The sequence below is a fragment of the Populus nigra genome, chromosome 5 (assembly GCF_951802175.1).
Source record: "Populus nigra chromosome 5, ddPopNigr1.1, whole genome shotgun sequence".
Taxonomy (NCBI): domain Eukaryota; kingdom Viridiplantae; phylum Streptophyta; class Magnoliopsida; order Malpighiales; family Salicaceae; genus Populus; species Populus nigra.
In genome coordinates, this window is record NC_084856.1 from 9,346,488 (window position 1) to 9,372,262 (window position 25,775).

The 25,775-nt window shown below is 32.6% G+C and overlaps 2 protein-coding genes across 3 annotated transcripts; both read right to left on the reverse strand.

Annotated features, from left to right (window-relative positions):
- Positions 1-2,604: 2,604 nt before the first annotated feature.
- Positions 2,605-3,612, reverse strand: LOC133693786 (PHD finger-containing protein 1-like). Its single transcript, XM_062115108.1, has 2 exons — positions 3,342-3,612; positions 2,605-3,215 (listed from the first exon to the last, which is right to left on the reverse strand). Exons 1-2 carry the CDS (start codon positions 3,464-3,466, stop codon positions 2,810-2,812), a joined length of 531 nt encoding a protein of 176 aa, XP_061971092.1. The 5' UTR covers positions 3,467-3,612; the 3' UTR covers positions 2,605-2,809.
- Positions 3,613-14,205: 10,593 nt separating this feature from the next.
- Positions 14,206-24,680, reverse strand: LOC133694960 (protein ALTERED SEED GERMINATION 2). Of its 2 annotated transcripts, XM_062116659.1 has the most exons (20): positions 24,393-24,680; positions 24,114-24,182; positions 23,682-23,759; positions 23,127-23,261; positions 22,927-23,034; positions 22,573-22,698; positions 21,731-21,846; positions 21,521-21,638; positions 21,056-21,161; positions 20,553-20,698; positions 20,259-20,429; positions 20,058-20,168; positions 19,602-19,713; positions 18,340-18,689; positions 17,811-17,901; positions 16,602-16,697; positions 16,435-16,505; positions 16,030-16,157; positions 15,359-15,468; positions 14,206-14,517 (listed from the first exon to the last, which is right to left on the reverse strand). In XM_062116659.1, the coding sequence occupies exons 1-19, from the start codon at positions 24,453-24,455 to the stop codon at positions 15,387-15,389; spliced, it is 2,277 nt and encodes a 758-aa protein (XP_061972643.1). In that variant the 5' UTR covers positions 24,456-24,680; the 3' UTR covers positions 14,206-14,517; positions 15,359-15,386. The 2 variants fall into 2 exon arrangements, with proteins under 2 accessions (XP_061972643.1, XP_061972644.1); XM_062116660.1 differs by lacking the exons at positions 24,114-24,182; positions 24,393-24,680 and adding an exon at positions 23,401-23,521.
- Positions 24,681-25,775: the final 1,095 nt, after the last annotated feature.

Below are 25,775 nucleotides of genomic sequence, written 5' to 3' on the forward strand. Positions count from 1 at the left end.
AATTATTAAACTGTCTTAATGAAGTCTTTTCATAAGGACATAAATAAATCTTTCTATATTTTAAAAATATAATAGAATGATTAAAATACCTTTAAAAATTAAAAAAAAAATGGAATCTAGATGCTTTTCTATCTTTTTATACTAGTTTTTATTATTATTATTATTATTAGGTTGGTTGAAAGACAATTTGGTATTTAAAAAAATATAAAATATAATTAAAAATCAAAAATTGTTGGCACATGCAATACATGCGTCAATGTATAAGAGGCGCATGCACTTTTTAACTAGTGCCTCCTGATGACCAAAAGTTCAATTTTATCGTGTTGATGGGATCGTCGCGAAACCTTCTTCCTGGTGGGATGGCATGTGGTGGTAGCGGCGAGATGGTATTGTCTTCAACTGTGTTCCCCCCCTCCATTTTTTCTCTCTTCTCTTCTCGAAATTTGCGTTAGCCATTTAAAATTTCAAAGTTGTCTTCTTATTTATTAAGATTTTAACTTGGATCCTTATTATTTTGACTTCAAATTTTTGTTGTATCTTTTTTGTAAAATTTTGATTTGTTTTTAATCTCATTCTTCAATCTCAATTTATGATATGCTATTTTGTTTTCAATTTGGTCCTCATTTTATTTATTTATTTTTGTTCTTTTGTTAAATTGATTTTTCTTTTAATTTCACCATTCAATAAAAAAATTATACTTGCCCTCTAATTTATTTTTTATTTCAATTTTGATCCTCATTATTTTAATTATTATTTTTTTTTTATTTTGGATCCTTTTGTATAATTGATTTGCTTTTCAATTTTATTCTTCAACATTTGATTGATTGAAAATTGGGTTTCGTGGTTTTTCTAGATAGAATGCTTCAAATCTAATGACTCAGGTCACGAGTTTAAAACGTTAATGTTGGTTGACATATTGTTTTTTACTTAATTTCTTTTTAGGTGTTATCATTCAATGTTGATTATTTTTTTAATGAACTTTGTTTTTTTTTTTTATTGAGTTATCCCAATTTGATGACTAGGGTTGTGGGTTTAGCAGGTTAACCTAGACAGGCTCAGTCCTTATTACATAGGTTACAAGTTTATCGTACTAATTTGGGTTAACTTGAGTATTTTTTTTAATTATTTTTTAACATAATTTTATCATTTCATATTTAATTGGATGATAATGAGCTACATTGTTTTTTTATTTGAAAAAAATGTTTTTCTACCAGCTTATTGTAATCACTTTATTTTGTCTATTTATTATTGTTGTTTTTTTATTATCTAATTAAAATAAAATCAATTTATTTGATATACTCGGATGAACAAAAAATTTTCTTAATTCGTTTATACTTCTTAGCAATACTTAAATATCAATTTTTTCATGAGAAAAAATACTTCAGCCCACAGCAAAACTCGGGTACACATCTAGTAAAAGCAGATGGCGACATCAAAAGAAATGTATATCTTATGTGATGCCGTGAAGAATGGTTTTGGCAGTAGTGGCCAAATTACAGCAGAAGCATTCCACAAAGACTTTTACCAAGTCATTGCCTGTTTCTTATTCTTCTCATTAATTTCCAAAAACCCCTGCGACGCACAGAAGATCAGAGACTCGGGTTCGCGTTCCTCTTCTGAAGGCGAAAACATGCAGTGCCTAGGGTCTTTGCTGGCATTTCAAAGGCATCTGTTGCAACTTCCATGACTCATATCTTTGGTTATGAGTTTGTTTTGATGACTGGTGCTCAAATTACCATGGAAAGCATTTAGAATTGCAAAAGTGGAGAAGTCATTTTAAGATCAATATCAGTGATTACTTTGCAGAAAATGTCTGCAAAAGGTGTCATTAGCTATCACAAGAAACAAAATGAAAATAGCATCACTTGGTTTGGGATGATGATGATGATGATGATGATGATAGGGAGTTTAAGACATTTTTCTCCAGCAATTAAACATATAATTTTCAGTCTCCTAGTAAGGTAAAGTACACTCTCAGTTTTCCCAACCAACTTTCAACTCTTTACCGTGGAATCCGAGATCCATTTCATTATTTGAAGTCCAAAATATTCCAGCCGCGCAACAATATTTGAGTCTCTTATGATGTTCTGCTAGTGACGCATATACATACATATATATAGCTAGGTGTTGACCTCAAAATCATGTTGTGTGGGCAAGACTAATTTTGTCAACCACCCGTATATATATGTACGCGTAGCACCTCACTTAGCTGGGAAGCACCATCGAAATGAAGAAACTTCCTAGTGTAGATTAACATGATTGAGATTGCAACTAATTTTGTCTATGCTTACCAGTACGATTACAGTGGAGTCTCAAATGATTTTATTTTGTTGGTGTTGTAAAGAACAGTCTCGAACTTGGGAGGCTGTTTGAAGAGTGGAAGATTTGTAGGCATGTCAATAGAGACCGTCATGAGGATAATGATGACTTGGTAGGCTATCATCACCATTCACCATGGAATTGAGCCATAATTTCTGTCTTTTCAATTGGTATCATCATCCTTGTTTCGCACATGGACCATAATATTGGTCACCAAATTTTGATGGTATGATGATGATGATGATATAGATATGGGCATCTATTTTCACTCCACATCTCACAATCTTTTCTGGGTTCCAATATTCCATACATTGAACTTATCATCAGTATTTACATCTATGAACTGTTCTTTTTGGGAACAAGATTCCCACAAGATAACAAAACCATAACGATCTCTATACTGTCTACATGTAGCATTGCAGATAAGCATCATCAATCCATGTTCTTGCTTATTATTTTGAGAGAAATTAATAATGATGAATCATGATCATCAACTTGAAACCTCGTCTAAGAGCTTATACCTTCTCACCTTATTTCTAAACACTTGTTTTGTGAACCCATTGTTGGATATCTCCTCGGATCTTGTCCTTCTAAGCTTCTCCTCCAATTTGCCATTTGTGATTAGTCTCCTTCGGGTTGATGGTGATCTCTCTGGCGACCTTTGTTTCTTGATGGGGCTATTGATTTGCAACCGCAAAGTTCCTCTATGGTTCTTTGATGGGCCTGCTTGATTGTCACCGTTCTTTTTCTTGTTGTTCCTGCTGTCATCTTCGCTGTTATTTTTATTTGATGATGAAGAATTTGAAGAATTCTGTGATTTTTCTTTGGTTTCATGGCTCAGGCACCAATTGCAGACTTGGTAAGACTCTGCTTTTGGATACAGGTTGCTACAATATCTGTGGGAAATTAGTCAAGGAGCTCGATTTGAGAATCCCCAGATTGATAAATCTTGATCTTGACAAGTAAATAAAATTCAGGAAAGAGCTTGAAGGTTTTTTTATTTTATTTTAATAAAAGGGTACCTGTGTTGAGATCTGAATTGGCAGACTTTGCACTGGAAAAGCTCATGAGGAAGACCACAGTCGCCACACATGCAACATTCAGGGCTTGATTGCGATGACGAAGTACCTCCTTTGCTTGCTGTCATACTTGTGAAGGGAATTAATTAGAGGTGATGGGTTAGGCAGAAGCGCCACAGAACACCACAGGCATCAAACATGAGCGGGGGGGGGGGGGTCTTTTATTGCACACGTTAATGTCTGGATTTATCTTTTTAAGGTGTCGTCCCGTGTTTGGAAAGTAATATATTAATTTCACATCCCTCCCTTGGAAAGATATAATTATTGAGGTTGCGGGCTGATAACAACATTCTCTTTCCAGCAGTTTATTATTGGTGCCCTTTTCTTTTTTTTCAAAATAAGATAAAGAGGATGGCAGATGATCCAATTCTCACGCTGTGAGGACCTACAGCTACAGGTGTTGGTCAACAGAAAGTGAGGCCGAGAAAAGAAACAAAACAATTGTGCTAGTCTTCATTTCCCACGTCAAGAAAGCACTCGTTCTTTCGCCTCTAGTCATCGGACGCACGCGAAGAAGTTGATTTTGGAGTTGTGGTTAAGATTGGCACCGGTGTGCTTCCTCCCAAGATCTCATGTTCAAGTTTCTTACTTGCATGTATAACAATCAAAATTCAAGGAGAAGGGAAATTAATTGGCGATCTTGAATTGCGAAGCCACATGCCTCCATGTTTGCGATGCGAAGGGCCACCGACTCTGCACATGAAGGGTATCTTGTTGATGTTCTTACATCAAATCCTAGGCAGATTCTTTCATTTTGAGAGCAAAGTCATCTCTGAATCCCCGCCGTGTGCGTAAGGGATACCCTCATGAGACGCCACCAAATGGTTACTTGCACACTAAGTACACGATCCATTCTTTCCTACTAGCCCGAGTTAGTTATTTGTTGTAAATTAATAAAAGTGTTTGAATGAGTTTGCTTGTGTATATTTTAATTAATTTTAGGAGTATTGAAATTAATAATTATATAAATTTTTAGTAACTTTAAAAATTTATAAAATTCAAACTAATAATTAAAAAAAATAAATTTAAAATCTAATTAGTTAAATTATAACTTTTAAAATTTCTAATATCATTTTTCTTTTCTCGGGGTTAGTGCATGAGACCCACACGGACTCTAGCTTTTTTCAGCCGTGGCTCCAAGTCCAAAGTTTTCCCCTTTTTAGACGCCTCCTCCTTGCTGAGTTGAAAGAAAACAGGGAATCACTAATCAGGTTGAATCCTTTTTACACCAATTAATTTTAAGCACCAACGGCAAGAGATTCTTAATGCGTGCCCACAAGAAAACCACAATGAACATCAAACATGAAAGCATCACCAAAACTCAAAATAAGATTGTTCTCTTTGCAATTTACATACGACCCCTCCCTGGTCCCCTCAATATATTGTAATGTCAACGTTTTGTTTGAGGCAAGGCCACATGTGCAGCACGTGCTTCGCCATTTTCCGGGAAGAAGGTAGCATCTAGACTTCTGTTAATTAATTATAGAATAAACTAAAATTGTAACCTCACGAAATACTATTTATTTCAATAATATTTTTTTTTAACCTCAAACTTCAACATTTAATTTATTAGAAATTAGACTTTATAATTTAATGTGGTTTGCTTTATACGTGGTTAGCTCGGTCTCATAACCTATATCACGGGTTTGACGAGTTAACTTGAGTTTTTTTTATCTTTCTAATTGATATTGTTTTTTAATTTTATCCTTCAATATGGAATTGATTATGAATTAGATTTTATGATTTATTTTTAGGTTATTCTAGTGTTATGACTCAAGTCAAATATTGTTCAGGTTAACGCGAGTAGACTCAGATAATTTTATTGTGTCTTGTAAAAAAATGCACTAATAATAAGTGGTGTGTCCATTATTTTTGAAAAACAAAATCATTTAGGTCTTCAATCTTTAAAAATAATACAATTTAGGTCCCTTTAAACTTTGAAAATTTCATTTTGGTACAAAAATTCATTTTAATTATTTTTCAATCCCTAACTAGAGATAGAGAGAGATTGTTGAATTCTGATGATGAGAGAGAAAACTACCATTAATGCCATTGTTTTACCACCAAAATGGTTCTTCTTTGTGTCCACGTGTTTCATGCGACAAGAGTGGTTTGGTGATGGTTGTTTGGAGTCTCAATGTTGCTTGAAAAAAAAATTAAGTCGAGGAAAACAAATATAACCCAAATTAATTTTGGGGTTTTTAAAAAATTTTCGATTTTTTTGGCTCATGGATTGGTTTGTAGGAGTAATAGGGGTATTGGTAATGATTTTCTGGGTTAAAATGACTTAAAATCAGCTTTTTAGATTCTAAAAAACTTTGCCCTGATTTTCTTGTCACCATAGTGGTGGCTAAAATTTAGAGTCACAAACAACACATCATCTGCATCAACATGTGATGTGTTGTCTACCTTTTTTTTCAAACAATATTGTCGTTCGTCCTTTTAAAAAATAAAAATAATTAAAACCAAACCCAGGTGTGCGAGCCTAGGCTTGAAGGCTCACACACACGCTTAGGCTCTTTTTTAGACCTTTTTGTTTTTTTTTTTTAATTTTTTAATTTTACATTTAGATTGAATATATTGAGTCTAGTTGAGTCCCTGACCCGGATCATAAGTTTGACGGGTTAAGCCATAATGCTTGAGCTATTTTTTCTTCTAATTATGTTTTTTTTTTATATTTGTACTTTTTAAAAATGTCTTATTTTTAAATAATTTTTGTTTCAATTCGTATCCCTTCTGTGTGATTTATTTTTGTCTTATTTAGTCTTTTCTGAATTGATATATATATTTTTTTAATTATTTCATGTGCATTTAATTTTTGAAGAAATTATTTTAATTCACCTATAATTGTTTTTCATCTTTTACATAGATGAACTTTTAACATAAAAAATATTTATTTTTAGATAATATTTCTAATAGGTTCAACCTTGGATAATACTTTATTTTATTTTATTTTATTCAATTAATTTCATGTAGGTGTATATTTCTCTTATTGTTTGGTTGGATAAAAAAAATAAATTTAATAAAAAAATTTAGCAAACACAACATGGTAAATATTCTATAATTCTATCTCTTGATTTTTCCTGTATCATTTTTAGTTATTGTTAATAACTTTTTTTCTCATTTATACACATATTTGTTTTTATTTATTTAATTAGATACGTGTATAAACTTATAATTTACACTTATGATTTTTTAATGTAAAAAACATATTGAAAAAGCTTGCATATCTATTTTTTTTGTTGAAAAAAAGGTTCAATTCTCGACAAAACACGGGTCAAATAACTAGTCTTTTCTCTGCAACACGTAACATAACATTAACATAATATTTTTTATGCAACATTAACATGATATTTTTTATGCATATAACAACAACAACAAAAAACAATAAAAAGACATGTAGGCAGGCCAAAAGTAAGCTGTCTAGTTGTCTTATGATGATTAGTGCTCCCCAATTGAAAATATAAGGATTTTTTTTATGTTATTTTTTTCCCATGTAGGCAACGTAAAAGGTTAAGGCTGTTTGGGATAACTTCTATTTTTGTTTTTAGATACTTTTTAAAAGTGTTTTTATTCAAAAAAAATATTAAATTGATGTTTTTAGTGTTCTTCAATAGTTTTGATGTGCTTATGTAAAACAAATCTAAAAAAAATTATTTTGATGTATTTTCAAATGAAAAGCTATTTTGAAAAGCACTATACAACACATTCTCAAAATCCTCTTAGCTGACCATCTCACTCGACTCTACTATCCGAGCAATGATTTATTTATTTTAAAGACCATTAAAAAAATAAAAAAGGATCAAATTTTTTTCTATAGATACTAACTCATTATATTGTGCATTTGAATAGTGTAATGTTGATTTTACCCTTATAAGAAAACCATTGGACTGCCTATTGGAGAAAATACGGTCTTTTCACAGGGTCCAGTGGTCATTATCAAATTAATTATGAATAACTCGGTCTTTTATATTTTTAGAGCACAATCCCCTTAAAAAATTTTCATTTAACTAATGTCTAGGGCCTATTCTAATTTTTATTTTTTTAAAGCGCAATAAAATGACTAAATTACTCTTAAAACAAAATTTTCTTTAATTGGCATCCAGGAGCTCTTCTGTATTTTCATTCTGATTTTTAAGTTATAATCAAGTTAACTAAGAGGAAATTTGGTATTTTAATAAATATAAAATATTATTTAAAACCAAGACAGGGTGGTGCGTGCATTGCATGCATCAGCGTGTGTGCACTCTGCTGTGTTCAGTCGACATGTGTAAAGGATTTCAACGGCCAAAGACAACATCACTTGACGTTGTTGGAGTCGTCTTGGTATACCCTTCCTCCCTAGGCAGCGCGTGTAGCTTGCGGACCTTCGATTTGGCGCTAACAATATTTTTCTTTTTCTTTCCTTTATTTATATCTCTTTCTTAATTTTCGCACGTCCCTAATAAATTTTCAAAATAGCCATTCAATTTTTTATCCTTCAAATTTGGTCATTTTTTTATTACCATTTGTTTTATTTAAAGTAATTTATATAAAAAAATTTCAATTTTATCCTTCAATTTTTTTATTTGTCAAATTTGATCCCCATTCTTTTAATTCTATTTGTTTTATTTGAGATAATTTTTAAAACTGATTTTTTTTGTATGATTTTATCCTCCAATTGTTTTTCTCACAAATTTGATCCTCTTTTTTTTGTTGTTATTTTTTTACTTTGATAAATTCTTTAAATTAATTTTTTTATTTCATCATTCGATATTAAATTGGTTGAAAATTGAGCTTCTTAATTGAGTTCAAGTCTAGGATTTTATAGGTTGCAAGTTTTGCAAGATTAACCCAGATTTAAGAGATTCACCTGGGTTGTTTTTGGTTTTTTTTCCTGGTTTTCATCTCATTTTTGTTTCAATTTCTTCCATCAAAATTTATTTAATTGGAGATTAGGATCTGTTATTTTTTATTTTTTTTCTATAGGATTTTTCATTAATTTTGAAAATGACTTGGGCTATTTTGAGTTTTTTTATTTGTCATTCTTTGTTAAATTTAGCTATTTTAAAGAAATTTTGTTTTTGAATTAAGTTAAATTAATTGATTAAATATAAGTATAAGATGATTACTTTATGATATTTTATTTTAGTTTGCCTTTTGGGTCATTGTTATGTGGCATGTGTAACCACTTTTGATGTTGTTGTGCAACCTTTTGTAGTGGCATTAAAATTGTTTTGGTGTGAGCTCTTTATGGTGGTAGGGCGGTTTAGCGACAATGAGTCTTCAATGAACTTTTCTTCCTTTTCCTCTCGAATATGATATTGACAACTTATTTTTTTATAGTTAATTATCGCTATTTTTTGTTTGATTTATTTGTTGACGTTGCCTATTTTTTTTATCATATTATTAAATTAAAAAAATTTATTAGATCTGATCAAGTCAATGGCTTGAGTCTTGGATTTTGTTTTGCTTTTTTAAAAACACTATCATCATCTAAGCATCCCTTTTTTTACATTAAAAAAATTGAGTCTGACCCGCGATGTATCACGGGCCAACAATCTAGTTATTATACTTTAAGGCCATCTTAGTTTGATAAACATCACTGCAGTCCAATCACAATCTCATCTATTAGCAATTGCTTCATTATAGTTATTATTGTTACATAATCAAACATTTGATTTGAAGGGTATTTTTCCTTTATAACATTGTCTTGATTTTGGTGTGCCTCTATAGCCTCATTCTTTGTTTTCTCCCATTTATTTTCTTTTCTCTTGAAGTATGTGGAGCCAATTTGTGAATGTTTTTAAAAAAGTTGCACTTTCTAATTGCAATATTTAAAAAATTCAAAAGTGGAAAGTGTAATTTTTACGAAAATGTGCTATTTTTTTTAAAAAAAAATTATTGGTATTAGTTTGACAATTTTTCTTTTAAATGCTAATAAAAAAAAACATTTCATGGGATCAAAAACTAAAATAAGGAGTGCTATTTCAAGAGAGGTGTTAACTACTTTCTTTTTTGTTTTACCTTTTTCCTCTTATCTTGATACTAATGGTGCATGTTTTTACCAAAAACAAAAGGCATTATGTTTAGGCCATTCCCAAGCAGAGTGGCCAACATACACTTCACACGCGCGGTTACTCCTCATCACCCCATACATCACCACTAGAAGTCATTCATGACCACCAACCATGCCATGTTGTTTCGACTAAGGCCTAAACGATCAAAAGTTTTCCTTTTTCTTTTTTTTTTCACCACACAGACTGTCCTTTATACACGTATTTGGATATCTTTTCATTCTTTAAAGAGTTAGAATGTTGTGCCCAACACCCACACACATAATATTTTTTATATTCTTTAACATATTTTCTACAAGTATAATGTAGGGTTGTCACCATCTTTTTTAGCCATTGGTCAACATTGGAAATATAAATCACTTTTCATGCAAATTAAGCACCGATTTTATTAATCAATTATTATTTTCATCCAATGTATTATTGACAATTACTAGCTTCTCTATCAATGAAGTGCAAGGCATTATAACAAATAATGGGTGCCCATTTTTTCACCAATTGTGAGTGTGATGGTGACCAAGGTCTATAATATATTGGGTCAACAAATTAACAAGATAAGTTATAATTTTTTACATACTAAATAATTTTACTCTTCAACAAATTTTGGCTTATATTTTCTCTCAATTCTATCATATATTTACTACCTTAAACATCGAAAAGTCTCTCATTTCATAAAAGACTTGTTTTTTTAGGTAAATTATTAGTCATAGATCAAGCCCAACAACTAGTAAACCAAGACACAAAGTCCATAATCAACATCACACATCTTTTCCCAAAATAGCAGGTCATGAAAAAATTAATTTTTATGTGAAGTTTTTCATGACTTCATCATGCAATTTTTTTATGTTTTTGTTGTTTCTTTGTCTCCTTTTATTATTAGCTTAGGTTTTTCTTTGCAAGAATCTTTCCTTTAACTTATGTGTTGTCTTCCCCTATATTTGTTTGAATGTCTACTATTTATATTATTGAGGTGTTTTTTTAGCTTTTATATTGTCGAGAAAAGTACATCAAAGTTGAAGAAGGTTTTATTATATTTTATTGTGTTTTTGAACTAATTTAGGGGTGTTTTGAGTTGATAAATTATTTTATTGATTTTTTAATGGTGTTTATTACATGTTTTTAGATGAAAATAAATTTTTAGGTCCAAAAAACCCCAACACTATTTTCTAGCCACTTCTCTAGTGACCAGAATTTGAATTAATTAATGGCATATCTACTTTATTAAAAAAAAAAACAATTGGATGACTTGTCATCCAACCTCAAGTGAAAACATAATTTCAGGCCAGATGAGTGAGCTTGGCCTTTCAGGCCACCGCACAGTGGTCCTTCTTTTCCATGGACCATATGCACAAGCCCTAGATCCTTGGCTCATAGACTACCCCTTTTCTATGTTATTTTTTATTTTCATTTAAATGCATTTAAAAAAAAACTTAACATGCTATTAAAATTAATGTTCAATTTTATTATGGTTATTAAATAACATTATATGTTTTTATGTGAGTATTCACAATGGTTTTTTCAATTCCTATATACCTGATATGCAAAAATAAAAGACTGGTCATGAATATTCAATGAAAATAAAATTAGCTTTCTTTAAATTCCTGATGGATGTTTTTACATTTTTTATGATATTTATTTATTTTTTTCTTTGATCACATTCAAAATATTGAGACATTGTCTTGAATGTGTTTGAAAACTTAATTTTGAGATCATGATTAAAAAAAAAATTTATTTCACTCATATACTCCAAAGATGCACTAACAAGAAAACAGAGTTTAGGTAAAAGAAATGCATTTCTCCTCAATAATTTTATTTATTATCTTTCTTATAGATGTCAATTTTTTATAAATTTTTAATTAAATAAAAAATAAATTCTAAAACAAAGTTATTAAATCTAGTTAGGGTCATAACCTAGGTCATGATTTGGACGGACTAACCCGGGTCAATTCAATACTTCATCATTCCAATTTTGTTTTTTTTAAGTCCATATCTTTTTTGATTTTTTAAAAGTACACTGGATTTTTGACTGGGTCAATTAATCACTAGGTCAGCTAGGCTATAGTGGTCACCCCCAACCCAGTTTATTTTGAAACCTAGCCTAATCCAAAGGCCAGGTCAATGAGTCATCACGTTGACCTAATAAACTTAACTAGATTTAATAAAAATTCCAGAAAAAAAAATGTTTGTGACAACACACAAGCCTCCAACTAGTAATTCCTAAAACATTAAAGGAAAACAAATTAGATATATCTTAGTTTTTTATTCTTCAAATAAAATAATAGAAAATCAAAGTTAAAGAAAACTTGACATAAAAATGCCAAAAAAAAACATAATTGGGTTAAATAGCATTGTTAATTAAGAAAAAAAAAACTAAGAGGTTGTTTATCAAAAGAGAAAACATTGTGGATTGTCATAATGTTCCCCAACATTTTCTCTTCTTTCTTTGTTTTTTTTTGCTCCTTTGGCTCTTTTCATTTTGGTCCCTCTATTTTTTTTTTATTCCTTTGAACTTGTGTTTATTTAAGATTTGACTTGGTGGTTTGTTTTGGCTGTCTTGGTTAGAGGATCGTGCGATGTCAAGGAAAAAATTTCATTACTCGGTTGTTACTTGATTTGTCAAAATTAAATTAAATTTCATTGATTTAAAACAATTAAAGCTTTGAGGATTGAATATGAAGATTAGAAATATACACAACCCTTTTTTTTTTGGTAGCATCATGGATTGAATTGAATGGGCAAGGAAAAATGTTCACCCTTTTTTTATCACTTGATTTTTTTTTCAATTTAATCTTTTCACATTAAATGTATTTGGAATTGGACTTAATGTTTTGTTTTGGTCGCCTAGATTTATGGATCTCATAGTGTCAAAAAAATTATGATGAGCTATTAATGCTCAATTTCACAAAATAAAAATCAAATTTACTAATCTAAAACAATTAAGGCTTAAAGGAATAAATTTGAAGTTGAAACAGAAGCAAGGATTAAATTGAATAGGCAGTGGGAGAATGGTTGCTCTAGCATGTGAGGAGAACCTTTATGATATGGAGGCGTGTGCAACCTCCTCTAAGTGGTGCTCTGTTATTTCTCTTGAATCATCTTAACAAGAGCTACAAGTTAAGGTAGCGTGGGGTGGATTAAAGGTTGTGTTGCGTCACCGACAACCTACTCTTCTTTTCTTTCTCTTTGCCTTGGGTTTCATGCCATGCATTGTCAATATTCTTTTATGTCAATTTTGATCATTATTTTTTTTATTGTTATTTGTTTTTTCTTTGATTCCTTTTTTTTATTAAATTATTTTTTCAATTTTTTTCTTCAACATTAGATTGGTTGGGATTGAGTTTCGTAATTTTTTTCAATTTACTTTGTATAGGGTAATCTTGATCTCATAACCTGGATCTCAGATTTGAAAGGTTGACTTGGATCATTTGGTTTTTGGTCCCTTTTTAAATTTAACTTTTTCAATTTCATCCTTGAACATTTAGTTAATTTGGAATGAGATTTTGTAATTTCTTTCAATTTGCTTGCTATGAATTTATCTCATAACCTAGGTTATGAATTTTACAAGTTGACCTAGATTGACTCTAATTGTTTTTTTTAGATTGATTTTTTTTTTAATTTCAGATCTAAAAATTTTACCGAGATTGACTTGAATCCTTTTTTATTTAATCTTTTTTTCTATTGATTTTTTATTTTTATTTTTATCTTTTAATATTAAATTGATTAAGAATTAAACTTCAAAGTTTATTTTACTATTAAGTTATAATAGTGTCATAACATGAATCATAAATTATACATGTTAAGTTAATCTAGATCAATCTCTTGCATCACCAGCTCAATAGGTTTTTTTTTAAAAAAATGTATATAGCTCAGTATATTAAAAAATACCTATTGTACATCAGGTTTTGCTAGAAAACACTTCAGCAACATCTTTATATTTTTTTTATGCATTTTTTTTTTAAAAAAAAGCGATCTACCCCAATATAAACACAGTATTTTGCTGTCTGTTTTTCCACTCCGTACAGATAGCAAATACATCTCGATGTTTATTCAATTCTACTAGCATAAGCTTTGGCTTATGCAACACACCTAAAGCAATGCATTTTACTTGTTAGTCATAAGTCTTAATACAATTACAAAAATATAGAGTACAAGTTACAAATAGCAAGTAGCATTTGAAAAGTGGAAGAATTACCGGAATGAGAGGGAGAAGGTAACAGAGAAGACAGCTAGCACTCATCTCTTTTCAATGCCTGAAAATTCGAAACGAAGGCAAACCAAGAATGAAGCGAAGACTGGAGACCACACCACACATCAAAACACTGCTGGCACGTCTTGGCATCGTGAGTAAAACTGAACGTGCTCCACACGGGAACCAAGATGCATAAAATTGGATGTTTAGCATGCACAAGACACATGCGAAAAAAGCACAAAAGAATTGACATTTCTGATTTTATTCACTAAAATCACTGTCTCATCACCCCCTATTTTGAGGAATATGTTTTCTAATCATGTTTTCTAATTGTTTTTGATATACTATGCTGATCTTAAAAATAATTAAAAAAAAATTATTTTAATATATTTCTAAATAAAAAAACCTTTTAAACTGTAACCGCTATCACAATCTCAAACATGAACATGCCTGAAATCAATAACAAAGAGTCGTTCACAGGTATGATTTAACAATATGCCCAAGGATGCTAACTGACCTCCTGAAGCACACAACACTGTGAGGTAACTCTGGAATCGCAAAAGAGTAAAGCAAAATCAAATAATTCAAGCAGACCTACGGAAAATATTGTCATCTGTGCAGGAATTGTTTTCACTAAATACAGCAATAAAGAGAAACCTCTTAAAATAATTACATGAGCAAGAAGTAATTACCTTTATAGCAACAGTACAGCACTAGATATAATTTAACACTGGCGACACTTTATTAAGATATGGGACAAAAGGCTTTACATGGCCAACTAGTTTCCTACCACCAATTATGGTGCAGCCTCCCTTTATCTCCTTGCTCGACGAAAAAACAACACTCCGTTTGTATCATCACTCATCAGCACATAAATCTGCAACGATATGATAAGAAAAAACCAGTTTTAGAAATAATTTCCTTTGGTGATAGTTTTGGGTTCATGCAATGGGTGACTGATCTCCTGAAGCACACAACACTGAAAAGAACTCTGGAATCGCAAAAAAGTAAATATAAAATTATATATATATAATAAAAAAAAAACCAGTTTCAGAAATATAATTTCCTTCAGTGATAGATTTTGGTTCATGCAACAGGCGATAACTCTCTTGAGGTTCACAAGGCATCCAGTCTTTTTTCACTGAAACTGGAGACCTTGTGATCCAAACAATTCTCAAATTAGAATCCAAACGACAAATATAACTATGATTTTTTGTGCTGCTTCATCATGTTCCTATGCATATCACTTCCATGTACATTGATTTGTTATGCTTTTTATAATCCAAAGTAAACCTTAGCATGATGTCATTATTTTGTTGGAATTAACTTCTTTAAACAACAAGTTAAACACGTGAAACAACTTATTAAAAAAATTAGGTACACAATGTACAAGGATTCAAGGAAAATGAAGAAAACAATCATGGAAATGGATTAAATCATTGTGACATGGCTTTCTTTTCAGCAAAATTATGATGCAGTGCCTGACAGATAAAGCCTGTATAAGAATCTCTCTTAGAAACTAAGAATTATAGCCTACCAGCTAACAAGGGTTTCAATGGGTTTTAGCAACAAACCATAAAATCATCAAAATGTTTCAGCCATTAAAGCTTGATGATCATAATAAAAACAAAGATACTGGTCTAAACTGCAAATCCAAATATGACTATTGTATCCATGAAAATTGAAGTTATACCCCCGTGTGCATGCAGATACTTAACTGGAGGCTCAAGTGCAAACAGGTCCCGATTAGCTCTGAGCACACTCAAAAGGGTGCAAAGTTCCTTCAGTGAATTCATGCATCCGAAACCGTTCTAGAAGCTCAAAAGGGCTGCAACAAACATTATGAATCCTTGTAAACATAATGAGTCACTTGGATAAAAGAAATTAGTCCTGAAAAAACAATAATTAAATCTATGACTTAAGACATGTGCATGGGTGCATTGGGAAGAAGAGGGGTGCTAGATAAGCATTTATCCCATTGAGTATTTCTTCTAGCTGTAGGAGATACAAGCATGAGAAGAAAACTGGGAAATGAATTGAGGTTTACATGAATGATTCCAACAGAAGAACTGGAGGAACATCCATGTGGCCAGCCATATATACTCAAGACAGACTTTGTTGAACTGAGCTGTAAGGTGTGCCAGGGCAGCATCCAAAAGTTCACCAAACAAAACCAAAGTGAAGTGAAGAGCACAAATCCCAGACCCGAGGCTGTATTGCTGTTCTTGAAAAATCAATTTCTTATATCCAGTTTGGGTTGTCACATTGAAAAGGCTCGTTGGTTTCATGTATAGTGGACCTCTATATAGAGAGAGGGTGGCAAAACAAAATTCACAAAATAATACATGAATTTTGGGGAACACGGACAACTAAGGGCTCATATTCTTACAGGATTGCTTCACGATTATGGCATAATCTTCGCTGGTTGCTTTCCATGGCTTCTAACACATTAGAAGTTTCAGGTCCTGCTGCTCCCCCAGCCACTATCGATGGGACTGAAGCACTTGGAGTCCAAATCTAGAACCACGTCAGAAAATCAGAAAACCAAACCATAAGATAGCGATAGAAGAGACAAAGATAGTTGGGACAGAGAGGAGACATCCCCTTGTCCTTTCTGTTTTAAAAGGGTGTAAATTCACTTCAAAACTGTTATTGAAACATATTTGTTTTTATGACTCCATCTTTATCTCTTCAACCAAACACGATTTTGTCCCTTTTGTATGTCTCTTTTATCCTAGGACACAAGCCAAGCACAATTTAATAGATGGAAACAAATCAAATCCATCAAACTAACCTTTATGGTGTTATCAATACCACTGGTTGCCACAACACAATCAAATGGGTGACACTGGATGCAGTTCACAACTGTGAGGCAGAAAATGAATAAATCAATGATAATTAAGAAGGTACTACTGAATCTAGGCAAAAGCCAAACAGAGTCACATGGAGAAAGAATGCTACCAGCCTCATCTCCAAGAAGCATTTTTATCAATCTACCAGTTTGCTTTTCCCAAATAAACCATCTACCATCATCACTTCCACTGGCCACATAATCACCTGCAAATCAATAGTAAGAAACTAAGAATTGACCAAATGGTATGCTGCTTCTGAACTTGATCTCGCTTGCAACGTTTGAAAAAATCTAGAAAACTGCAAGGCACGTTAACAATAATTAAGGCATAGTGCTACAGAACACAAAATTCATGCCACAAATCATTTCCCTTAAGGCACATCAAACAATCTATGATGCATACAGTGTCCAGATCCATTGCATTGGTGCTGATATGGTGACAGAAAACATTCAATCAGACTATAAAGCATTGTTCAATTTGCCTGATCAGGTTTACATGGTTTGCTTGAAGTATATACTCTGTCCCTCCAAAGTGTCTGTCTTTCTAATTTCCTAGTTTTTATGGCTGGTTGCGATATCCTCCCTCTTTGTGGCCTCATTGACACCTAATGATTGTCCACTTTGAAGAACAGATTTTTCATCATTCCAAATTCCTGTGCACTATTAGTAAGGATTATTTCTTTTTCACATGTCAAAGGCAAGCAAAATGGGGTCCTATGGAAAATGACCAACACTTTCCAAGAAGCCACTTGTACTGGCAGCTGATTGACAGCAGCTGAAGAAACCAAGCATATTACCTGACCCAAGGCTACAGACATTCAGTCAATTAGCATCATAAAATCTACAACTGCATTCCACAAACACCTTAAGAACTCAATGGTCCTCGTTTTCCAGCAAACAACCAGTATACAAACACCTTGCCTAACAGAGGAAGACATTCAGTCACTTTAATAGGGTAAAACTACTAAAGATAATCCATTCCAGCTATACCTTACAACTAAGACCTAAATTATCCCAAGTATGCAGCAAAGCAAGAGCCAATGATACATTCAAATTCAAAAAGACTACTAAAGCATATCCATACTCCCCAGTAACACAACAGTCAGGATCAGGAATCTTTCTAATGCATCATTTCAATAGAACCTCCTTGAAAAGGCAACAATTGTACAGCACATCTATGGAAGGTATCAAATATCAATAAAAATATGAATCATGTGAAAACAAATTCCTAACTTTATTAACATCAAGAACTAAAAGCGACCCAAACTGATTTACATCTTAAGTGCTAAGAAAGTATAGGAGATCTATAAGAAACCAACCTCTTTGCCCAAGAAAACTAGCCTGTTTTATATCAGTCCCAACATTACAGTGGCCGACATATCTCTGCTTCATATCAATGACAGTCTCCGGCTGCAATACCAGCTTAGAATATATCAACTAGCAGAGAGAGAGAGAGACAGAAATTGCTGAACCAGAGTGAAAAAAGAATGTACATCTGTGAGCATGCACATGCGTGTAACAAGCGTGTGTGCACATGCATGCATGCGTGTGCATTGTGTGCATGCGTGTGTGAGAGGTAGAGACAGAGAATTGAACAATACAAATAAGTCAACTTATAACATACACTAAACTGCTAGTCGAAACTATATCCAAATTTAGTATTTTCCCCCTTTAGATCTCATCCTTGGGGACACCCAGCCAACCTTTACAAGGTAAACTTTCAAATAGTGGTTATTTTTCCCAAATAGTAACATGCATGAGAGGAAGCCCAAGATTTCAAAAAGAACGAATATTTTGATAAGCAATACATAAACTATACACAATATCACTATTTAAGATCATGCTAACCTGATAGGGTGTTCGATCATTTTGTGATGATGAAGGCGACCCACACGAACCATTTGTACAGCTTGAATCTCTAGCTGAATCACCTCTCCTATGTATCCTGAGATTCAAACTTCCATGAAGAATGTTTGGTTCAACATCACGCCCTTCATCACCTGATACTGATGTTTCGAAGTCCAACTCCAGCTCCTCATCATAGTCAGAATCTTCTCTATCAGACCCTGGACCATCATGTGAAGCTTCACTATTTGCCTCTGAGTGATAGAGTATATCACTCAATGACAATGCTCGTCCATTTCGGGTTTCAGACCTTGTTGCCCCGTCATTGTCCTTACTACTTTTTCCAGCTTCAGCTAGACATGCAAACATGCAACAGATGCAGATATAGTCTTGGGAAGAGACACAGTCAATGTTATGAAACACCAAATAAATCAACTAATACAGTTCTCCTTAAAGAGGAAAAAATCTAAGATTTAACATTTTGTACAATTCAATTTATCCATTTCTACAACTTCCAAATAACTAAAAGAAGAATTTTGTAATTGCTATATTATAAGATGATTGATCTAGGGCCCAAGATTGCAACTAACATATGAATTGCCATGGATTGTTATATTCAACACTGACTAGATAAAACAAAGTGGACCTTAAATCCAAATAAAACTGATATTGAGACCTAGAGATAAACAGCATATAATATTATAATACTTGTTGAGTTTCCAAGGATGTGGATAAGGAGAAAGAAAACATTGGGAGATCTAAGGATGTAGAGCACCCAGAGTACACTTCCCTCTCTATATTAGATACATAGCATAGAAATTACACACCCTGGATAGGTATAGTCAGAATCAATTTAATTGATACACTGCCTCTACTAACTTAAGGGCTGAGCAGTAAATAAATATAGTTCTAAAGCAACATCTCTCTTCTAATGCTTAACTCGTTTTCTAGCAAGTAGATGAATTAAAAACAACGAGGTAAAATAATGAGTTGACACCGGGAGTTGCACTCATTTTATGCAATTGACAAATACCAATACAGAGTGTTGTTATATAAGTTGTTCCCGCAAAATCAAAGCTTTATATTGGTAAATGCAAATAGAAGTCTATTATGTAAAAGGACAATAAGGTGTTCAACATTCTTTACATGATAAAGTTACTCAGTGTACTACAAAAACTGCTGATTTTTTTATCAAAATGGGTTCTTGTCTGAACAGTTGAATTAAGGGGAAACAACAAAAGCACTAGATATTGCAATACACAAACCTGTAGCAAGATTCTTTCTTATATCCTCCATCAATACTGCTACTTCAGTATTTCCTGGTGCTGAACATTGGGCAGCAATGGAGAATTCTAGAGCTTCCTTATGTTTTCCCAGCTGCAAGAAACTAGGAATAAGGAACTAACCATAACAGAACAATGAATAAATGATATCATCAATTCATTTTCATCGTTATAAATAAATGACATTATCAGCTCATTTTCATCATTGCTCGTTTGTTCAGATTCCAAATATTATGCATGCACCAAACAAGTGATAATTGGTAAAACAAAATATTATACATCATGCTTTTATAAACATGATCCAGGATATTTCGTCAAAGAGTAGAATTAAGATGGCAGCAGGGCCATCAGTCTGGTTCACCAGTGCAATTGACTGAGTAATTGGCAGCAAACCGCATATTTGATGAGACAAAGTGGTGATTCATACAACGAGCTTACCCGTGACAAAGCTTCAGACATATAATAGAGGGCTCTGAAGGACGAACTGTCAATTCTGCGGGCATTAAAACAATCTCTTATGGCCATGTGAACATCGTTTTTCCATTTCCTCTAGAAGATAAAAAAACGCAGTACCTTAGTGATAATGCATGAAAAATAAATGATGCAGAAACAACTTGATGAACAAAATCTTTAAGAGACCTTAAGCAACAAGGCTGCACGAATGCAGAGACATTCATGCCTAAGCGTTGGGCCAATAACACGACCATGGCCATCCAAAACTTCATTGCAGGCTTCAATTCCATAGAAATAACATGTCCCTTCCTCTAAGGATTTTTCAGCAATTTGAACCAGCTTTCTACACTTCTCAAGCTGTAACAGCCATGTTAGATTGGTCATCAATATATAAATGAAGAACAGCAGGCATGACCCCAGCTCAGTAGCATCAAAACAACACATATGCCTACAACAAATATAATTAACAAAGAAACTCACCATGGAAGAACCATTGGTTTTGGAATGACTCTGACGTTTGAATACACAAGATGGTAGCGGTTGCAGCTCTAGCCCATTGAGTGTAGGGGCGAAGGTCATCAATTTTGAAGTATCTCCAATAGTATATCGCACAGCAGTGCCCCCACCTGCAATTCACAACAACTTAAGACATTAACCAATCAACGTTTAACCAACTGATAACTAGAATGACAAAGAATCAAGAAATAAAACAACAAACAAAAGATTAATGACAGAAACAGTTCAGCACACAAATCACGACCACCATATATCAAATTGTAGATCATATCCGAAGCTAGCATTGCATTGACTTCAAAATTCACACCAGAAACTTCATACAACATTGTTTATCTGGAGTGTAGACACTACCTTGAGTGTTTACAAGGGAATTCCAACACCAAGTCAAGTTATAAAAATATCACTTAGCAGGTTAAGAAACAAACTAAACAGGAATAAAGCCAAGCTCACAAGGTGAAGGAGCTTACTGTGATTGACATTCATTAGGTATACATGCTCTCCGCTATAACTTAGGAGAACCTCATCCCCATTTGGACTAAATGTAACATGAGTAAGGTGCAAGCTTGAACGTCCCTGAAAAGAAAAGGAGACCAAGATGGAAGTTAAAAAATACACAACTGTATCGTTATTATAAATTCTAATGACATTTTTTCTTTGAGAATTGAGAGGATAGAACAATTGTAGAAACAAGCCATAAAATAAAAGCAAATTGACAAGAAGATGATATCAGACCAACATGAGCATGTTTACAAGGATTTCAAGAGTTATGCTATGAACTAATTATATCTTCATGATCTAACACAATAATCTAAGGAGATAGGATGAATTGTATCATCTTTTTTCTCCTTCTCCAATAAATAAAAGATGGTGCAGTTCACAATCAGATCAGATAATTAAGTAACAACAAGATAGTTCAGAAATTATGAACTGACACGCTCAGAAAGGTGCATTGGGCAGAAATAGTTAACACAAGGTGGCGGGGACATCCTTTTCCTACAGGAAGTCAGTGGAGGCAGCATCCGTCTATCATATAATCGAGCAAAGGCATCACTGCAAACATTTCAAGAGAAATCAGTTAAGAAACAACATTTATGAAGAGAAAAAATTAGGAAAAATAGAACTCAGATGGCATCAGCTCAGACCTCCCACCAACCAGGAGCAAATGAGGCCGACTGGTACTGATATCACAAGATCTCAGAGCAAGGGTTTGCTTAGGTGGATCTGCTAATGACCTCTTTGCTCCAGACCGCAAGTCAAGCTGTCATCACGTACTAAATGTGAAAAACAATTATGTTCAAATATAGAGGCTTGCTGAGGGGAAAATCTTCACAAACAAGCACCCCAGAATCAGAAAGGCAAGCAAACAGAGATAAAGCAAACATCATAAATAGTTTTCTGAATGTTTTAACTGCATTAATCAAAAGGTTGAGGGACAAAAATGACCTCTATAACTTGTAAACATAAGCACTATACGTGTTGCTGGCATTCAAGCTAATTAATAGTGGTAACATATTTAAATAACATTGACTAAGGTTTGAACTAAACATATTAAGGTATGTTATTTCGGAAATGAAATAGATATTGAGAGGTTCTGAACTTTAACCTGTTAGCTCCACAAGCAAGTTAGACAACCTTTTGGTGAGTCATCATTGCCACACTTGACAAAAAGTATACTGTACAAATTAAGCTAATAACCCAGATGCCAACACTACTACATATAGATTTAGTGTGCCTCATATGGAAAATGAATGCAAGTATCTTCTTTTTAACTCTCAAATACTGAAAGATGACACCTCTAATGATCATTAATGACAGGACATGGAACTAATGGTAACAACCAATCAAAGACGATCAACACTAAACAAACAGCATTTCAACACAAAAACAGCATAACTATCTGATCCAAAGTATTGCTATCAAAACTTCAACACAGCAGGAAAACTAAATTCAAGACAGAAGAATTTTCAGCTCTCCTGAAACTAACCAGAATATTGCGACATTCATGGGAAGATCCTGCTGGAGGGCATGAAGCACCCTCCCGAAAATCATGCTGTCTAAGTGTTCCGTCTTCACTTGCACTCCAGACCACGTTGGGGTTCCCAACTTCAACCTGCAAGGGAGGTGAAGGTTATGATTACTAAAAGGTCAAAGCAATAAGACAAATGGAAAAATTTGCTTAACCAAACAAGCAAAAATATTTGAATTTTGTTTTTCCATGTTCATAAAACAAGCCAAGGACTAGTTTTGGAGGTTCAGAGGGACCCACTGCTGGAGAAAAAAATACATTAGCACACACAGAAAACTAGCCAACTAGGTCATCTGTACAATGAGATCTTACAGCTAATTTTTTCACTCTTCTTGTATGACACTGATACAGTGCTGATGGAGCAATAGAATTATCATCAGGACTCCTTCCACTCAAGCGAGACAAATTAAACAAGCGAACCTGAAATGAGAAAAGGTCAGAGCAAGTTACCAAAATAATTAACTCGAGAACAGAGCTTCAGCTTTAGAAAATTCAATTCTTCACAACATTACTTCTGCATCTCCAGCTCCAGCAACCACAAGCTCATCAGATGTTTCAGGAACAAATTTAGTGCAGAATATATTTGCAGAATGCCCAGTATCTATAGAATGCAAAAGCTTTCGACCAGCATAGTTCCAAATATTCATCTGCAAAAATTGATGCAAGATCAATATCTCTCCTCTTTCAATAAATGAAAATATCTGTGTGTGCCTACAGCAATCACCCTCTCCTTCAGTGCATCAAAAATTTCTTTCAGTGGAGTTTAAAGCTCTAAAGTAACATTACTCATTAAGTCACTTTCTGCTCTGTCCATTTTCCTCAACGCCATCCCATTTTTTTTAACAGCTAGTTCAACCCAATCATACAACATATGTGTTCAGAATCATAGAGGTCCCTTCTACGAAGTCTGCAATCTTCCAAATCATAGTAAGTTGAAACACAAATTGCAACCAAGCAAAATCTCACACATAACACGAATTCAACTGTTCTTTTTATTAGTCCAAATATTTTTACTGCACGTGAAACACTAAAAAAGAAATCTTCAATAATATAAAGAGGTATCATACCCGTGTGTCATCTGATCCAGAAATCAAGAGCGAACCTTTAGAATTCCAGGCTATCGAATTGACACAACCCTGATGCCCCTGTCAGTGGAGAGAGAGATAGACTTTAAGATAATCAAGCTGTAAAATCTGGAAAAAAAAAATTAGATAACAGATGCTGCATTAGGAAAAATAGCTTTACACAAGGTGCCCTGCAAATATCATCAATTAATCAACTGGAAAATAACAATCATCCATTAAAACAGAGGATGCAAATCACAACTGGTAATCATAATTCAGAAGAAATTGATGATCAGTAAGTGTATATTCAGAACAAACACCGTTTTCAGCTACGGTGGTGGACGGAATGACTTGCAAGGAAAAGCCTCCATGCTAACTACCAGTTGGCTAAAATGAAAAGGATAAAAATAAAATAAAATAAAATCCCATACTAACCTCCAATTCTCTTTCTTGGGAGAGTCTCCGAATCAGTGAGGAATGCATCTGTAAACTGTGATTAACATCCTACAAAAGAAGAAACACATTTGCAATTATACTTACACCTTGTTAAGTCTATAATTAAACTTCAAACATTAATTAATAAAAAATACTGTACAATCTTGGCCAAACACCTAAAAAAGCTAGACAATTAACTAAGAAACCGAGAGAGGAAATATTCGATCGAAGTAACAATTAGGCAAATATTAAGTATGAGAAATAGTGAAGAAGAATTACAGGGCGATGTCTGCTCTCCAACATATTACAGATATTACCATCGTGAAAACCGTAATTATCCATTTGAGGCAGAAACCCTAACTCGATCGAAATCGAAAACCGATAATTGATCACAGCTACTGCTGTTGTTGTTTGTGCAGAGCCGGTTTAATCGTTACGCGCATGAGGTATGGTGCGGTGTCGCAAAAAAGAGGAGAAAGAAACACTTTCATAATATTTTCTACACTTCTTCTCTAATGGAGGGAGGCTAACCGTATGGGAATTTTAAGCAGCTCTGATTTTGGGATGAACGGTGCTGATTGTGCTTAACAAAATGGGACCCGATCACCGGATAAATCATGCTACAATATTGTCTGAGCTCCGTAACAGACCAATAATTTTTTTATTTTGAAATGTTAAAAAAATATAGAAAATATTTTGTGTTTTATTTTTTATGATCAAGTTAGACCTAAATTTAATGGTTTTGGATTTAATGGTTAAACCAGACTCAATAATTTTAGATTTAGTAATAATTTCAATCCAATAGCATTAAATGTAATTATCAAGTTAGATCTAAAAAACTTAAGTCTATTGTCAATTTTATATTCAATAGTCTTGGGTTCAGTAATCATATCTTTACTTAATACACTACAATAGCTTTAAAAAAAAAATGAAAAAGATAACACCTCATACTCCTCTTAACATCTATAGTCTAATCCACGGTATAAACATTATATGTCTATAATGTGTTTTTTTTATTATTTTATCTGTGAAAAAAACATTAAAATTATCCTAAAGTATTCTAAATAATTTTTTTATAAATTATTTATATTTTTTATAAATAAAAATATTTAAATTACTTTAAAGTATCCTAAATATAATTGTTAAATAATTTTTTATAATTTTTTTCTATTTTTTATATAAAAACATTAAACTAGTGTTAAAGTATCATAAAGGCTAACTAATTTATTTTTATAATGTTTTTATTTTTTATTAAAAAAATATTAAAACTACTCTTAAAGTATCTAAACAGAAATTCTAATTATTTAAAAACTAATTATTATTATTTTCTATAAAAATAACATTTAAACTACCATTAACCTTAAAGTATCATAAACACAAATACTCATTAATTTCTTTATATAATATCTTTTATTTTTTCAATAAAAAACATTAAAACTAGTATCCTAAGTATATTTTTTTATAAATGTTTTCTATTTTTAATTAAAAAAAAAGATTTGACTATTTTAAAGTATCCTATATAATTTTTTAAAAAAATATTTTCTATTTTATATATATATAAAAACATTTAAACTACCATTGAAGTATTATAAAGAGAAATGCAAATTAAATTTTTTATTATAATTTTTTTATTTTTTATAAACAAATATTTAAACTACACTT

Excerpts from the sequence above, each read along its gene's own strand:
- LOC133694960 (XM_062116659.1), bottom strand. The coding sequence starts at position 24,455 with ATGGATAATTACGGTTTTCACGATGGTAATATCTGTAATATGTTGGAG. Across the intron at positions 21,639-21,730 it reads TTGCTCCTGGTTGGTGGGAG|TGATGCCTTTGCTCGATTAT; the intron begins GTCTGAGCTGAT and ends AAATGTTTGCAG. Across the intron at positions 15,469-16,029 it reads CATAATCGTGAAGCAATCCT|CCCTTTTGAGCTTCTAGAAC; the intron begins GTAAGAATATGA and ends TGTTTGTTGCAG.
- LOC133693786 (XM_062115108.1), bottom strand. The coding sequence starts at position 3,466 with ATGACAGCAAGCAAAGGAGGTACTTCGTCATCGCAATCAAGCCCTGAA. Across the intron at positions 3,216-3,341 it reads CAATTCAGATCTCAACACAG|ATATTGTAGCAACCTGTATC; the intron begins GTACCCTTTTAT and ends AATTTCCCACAG.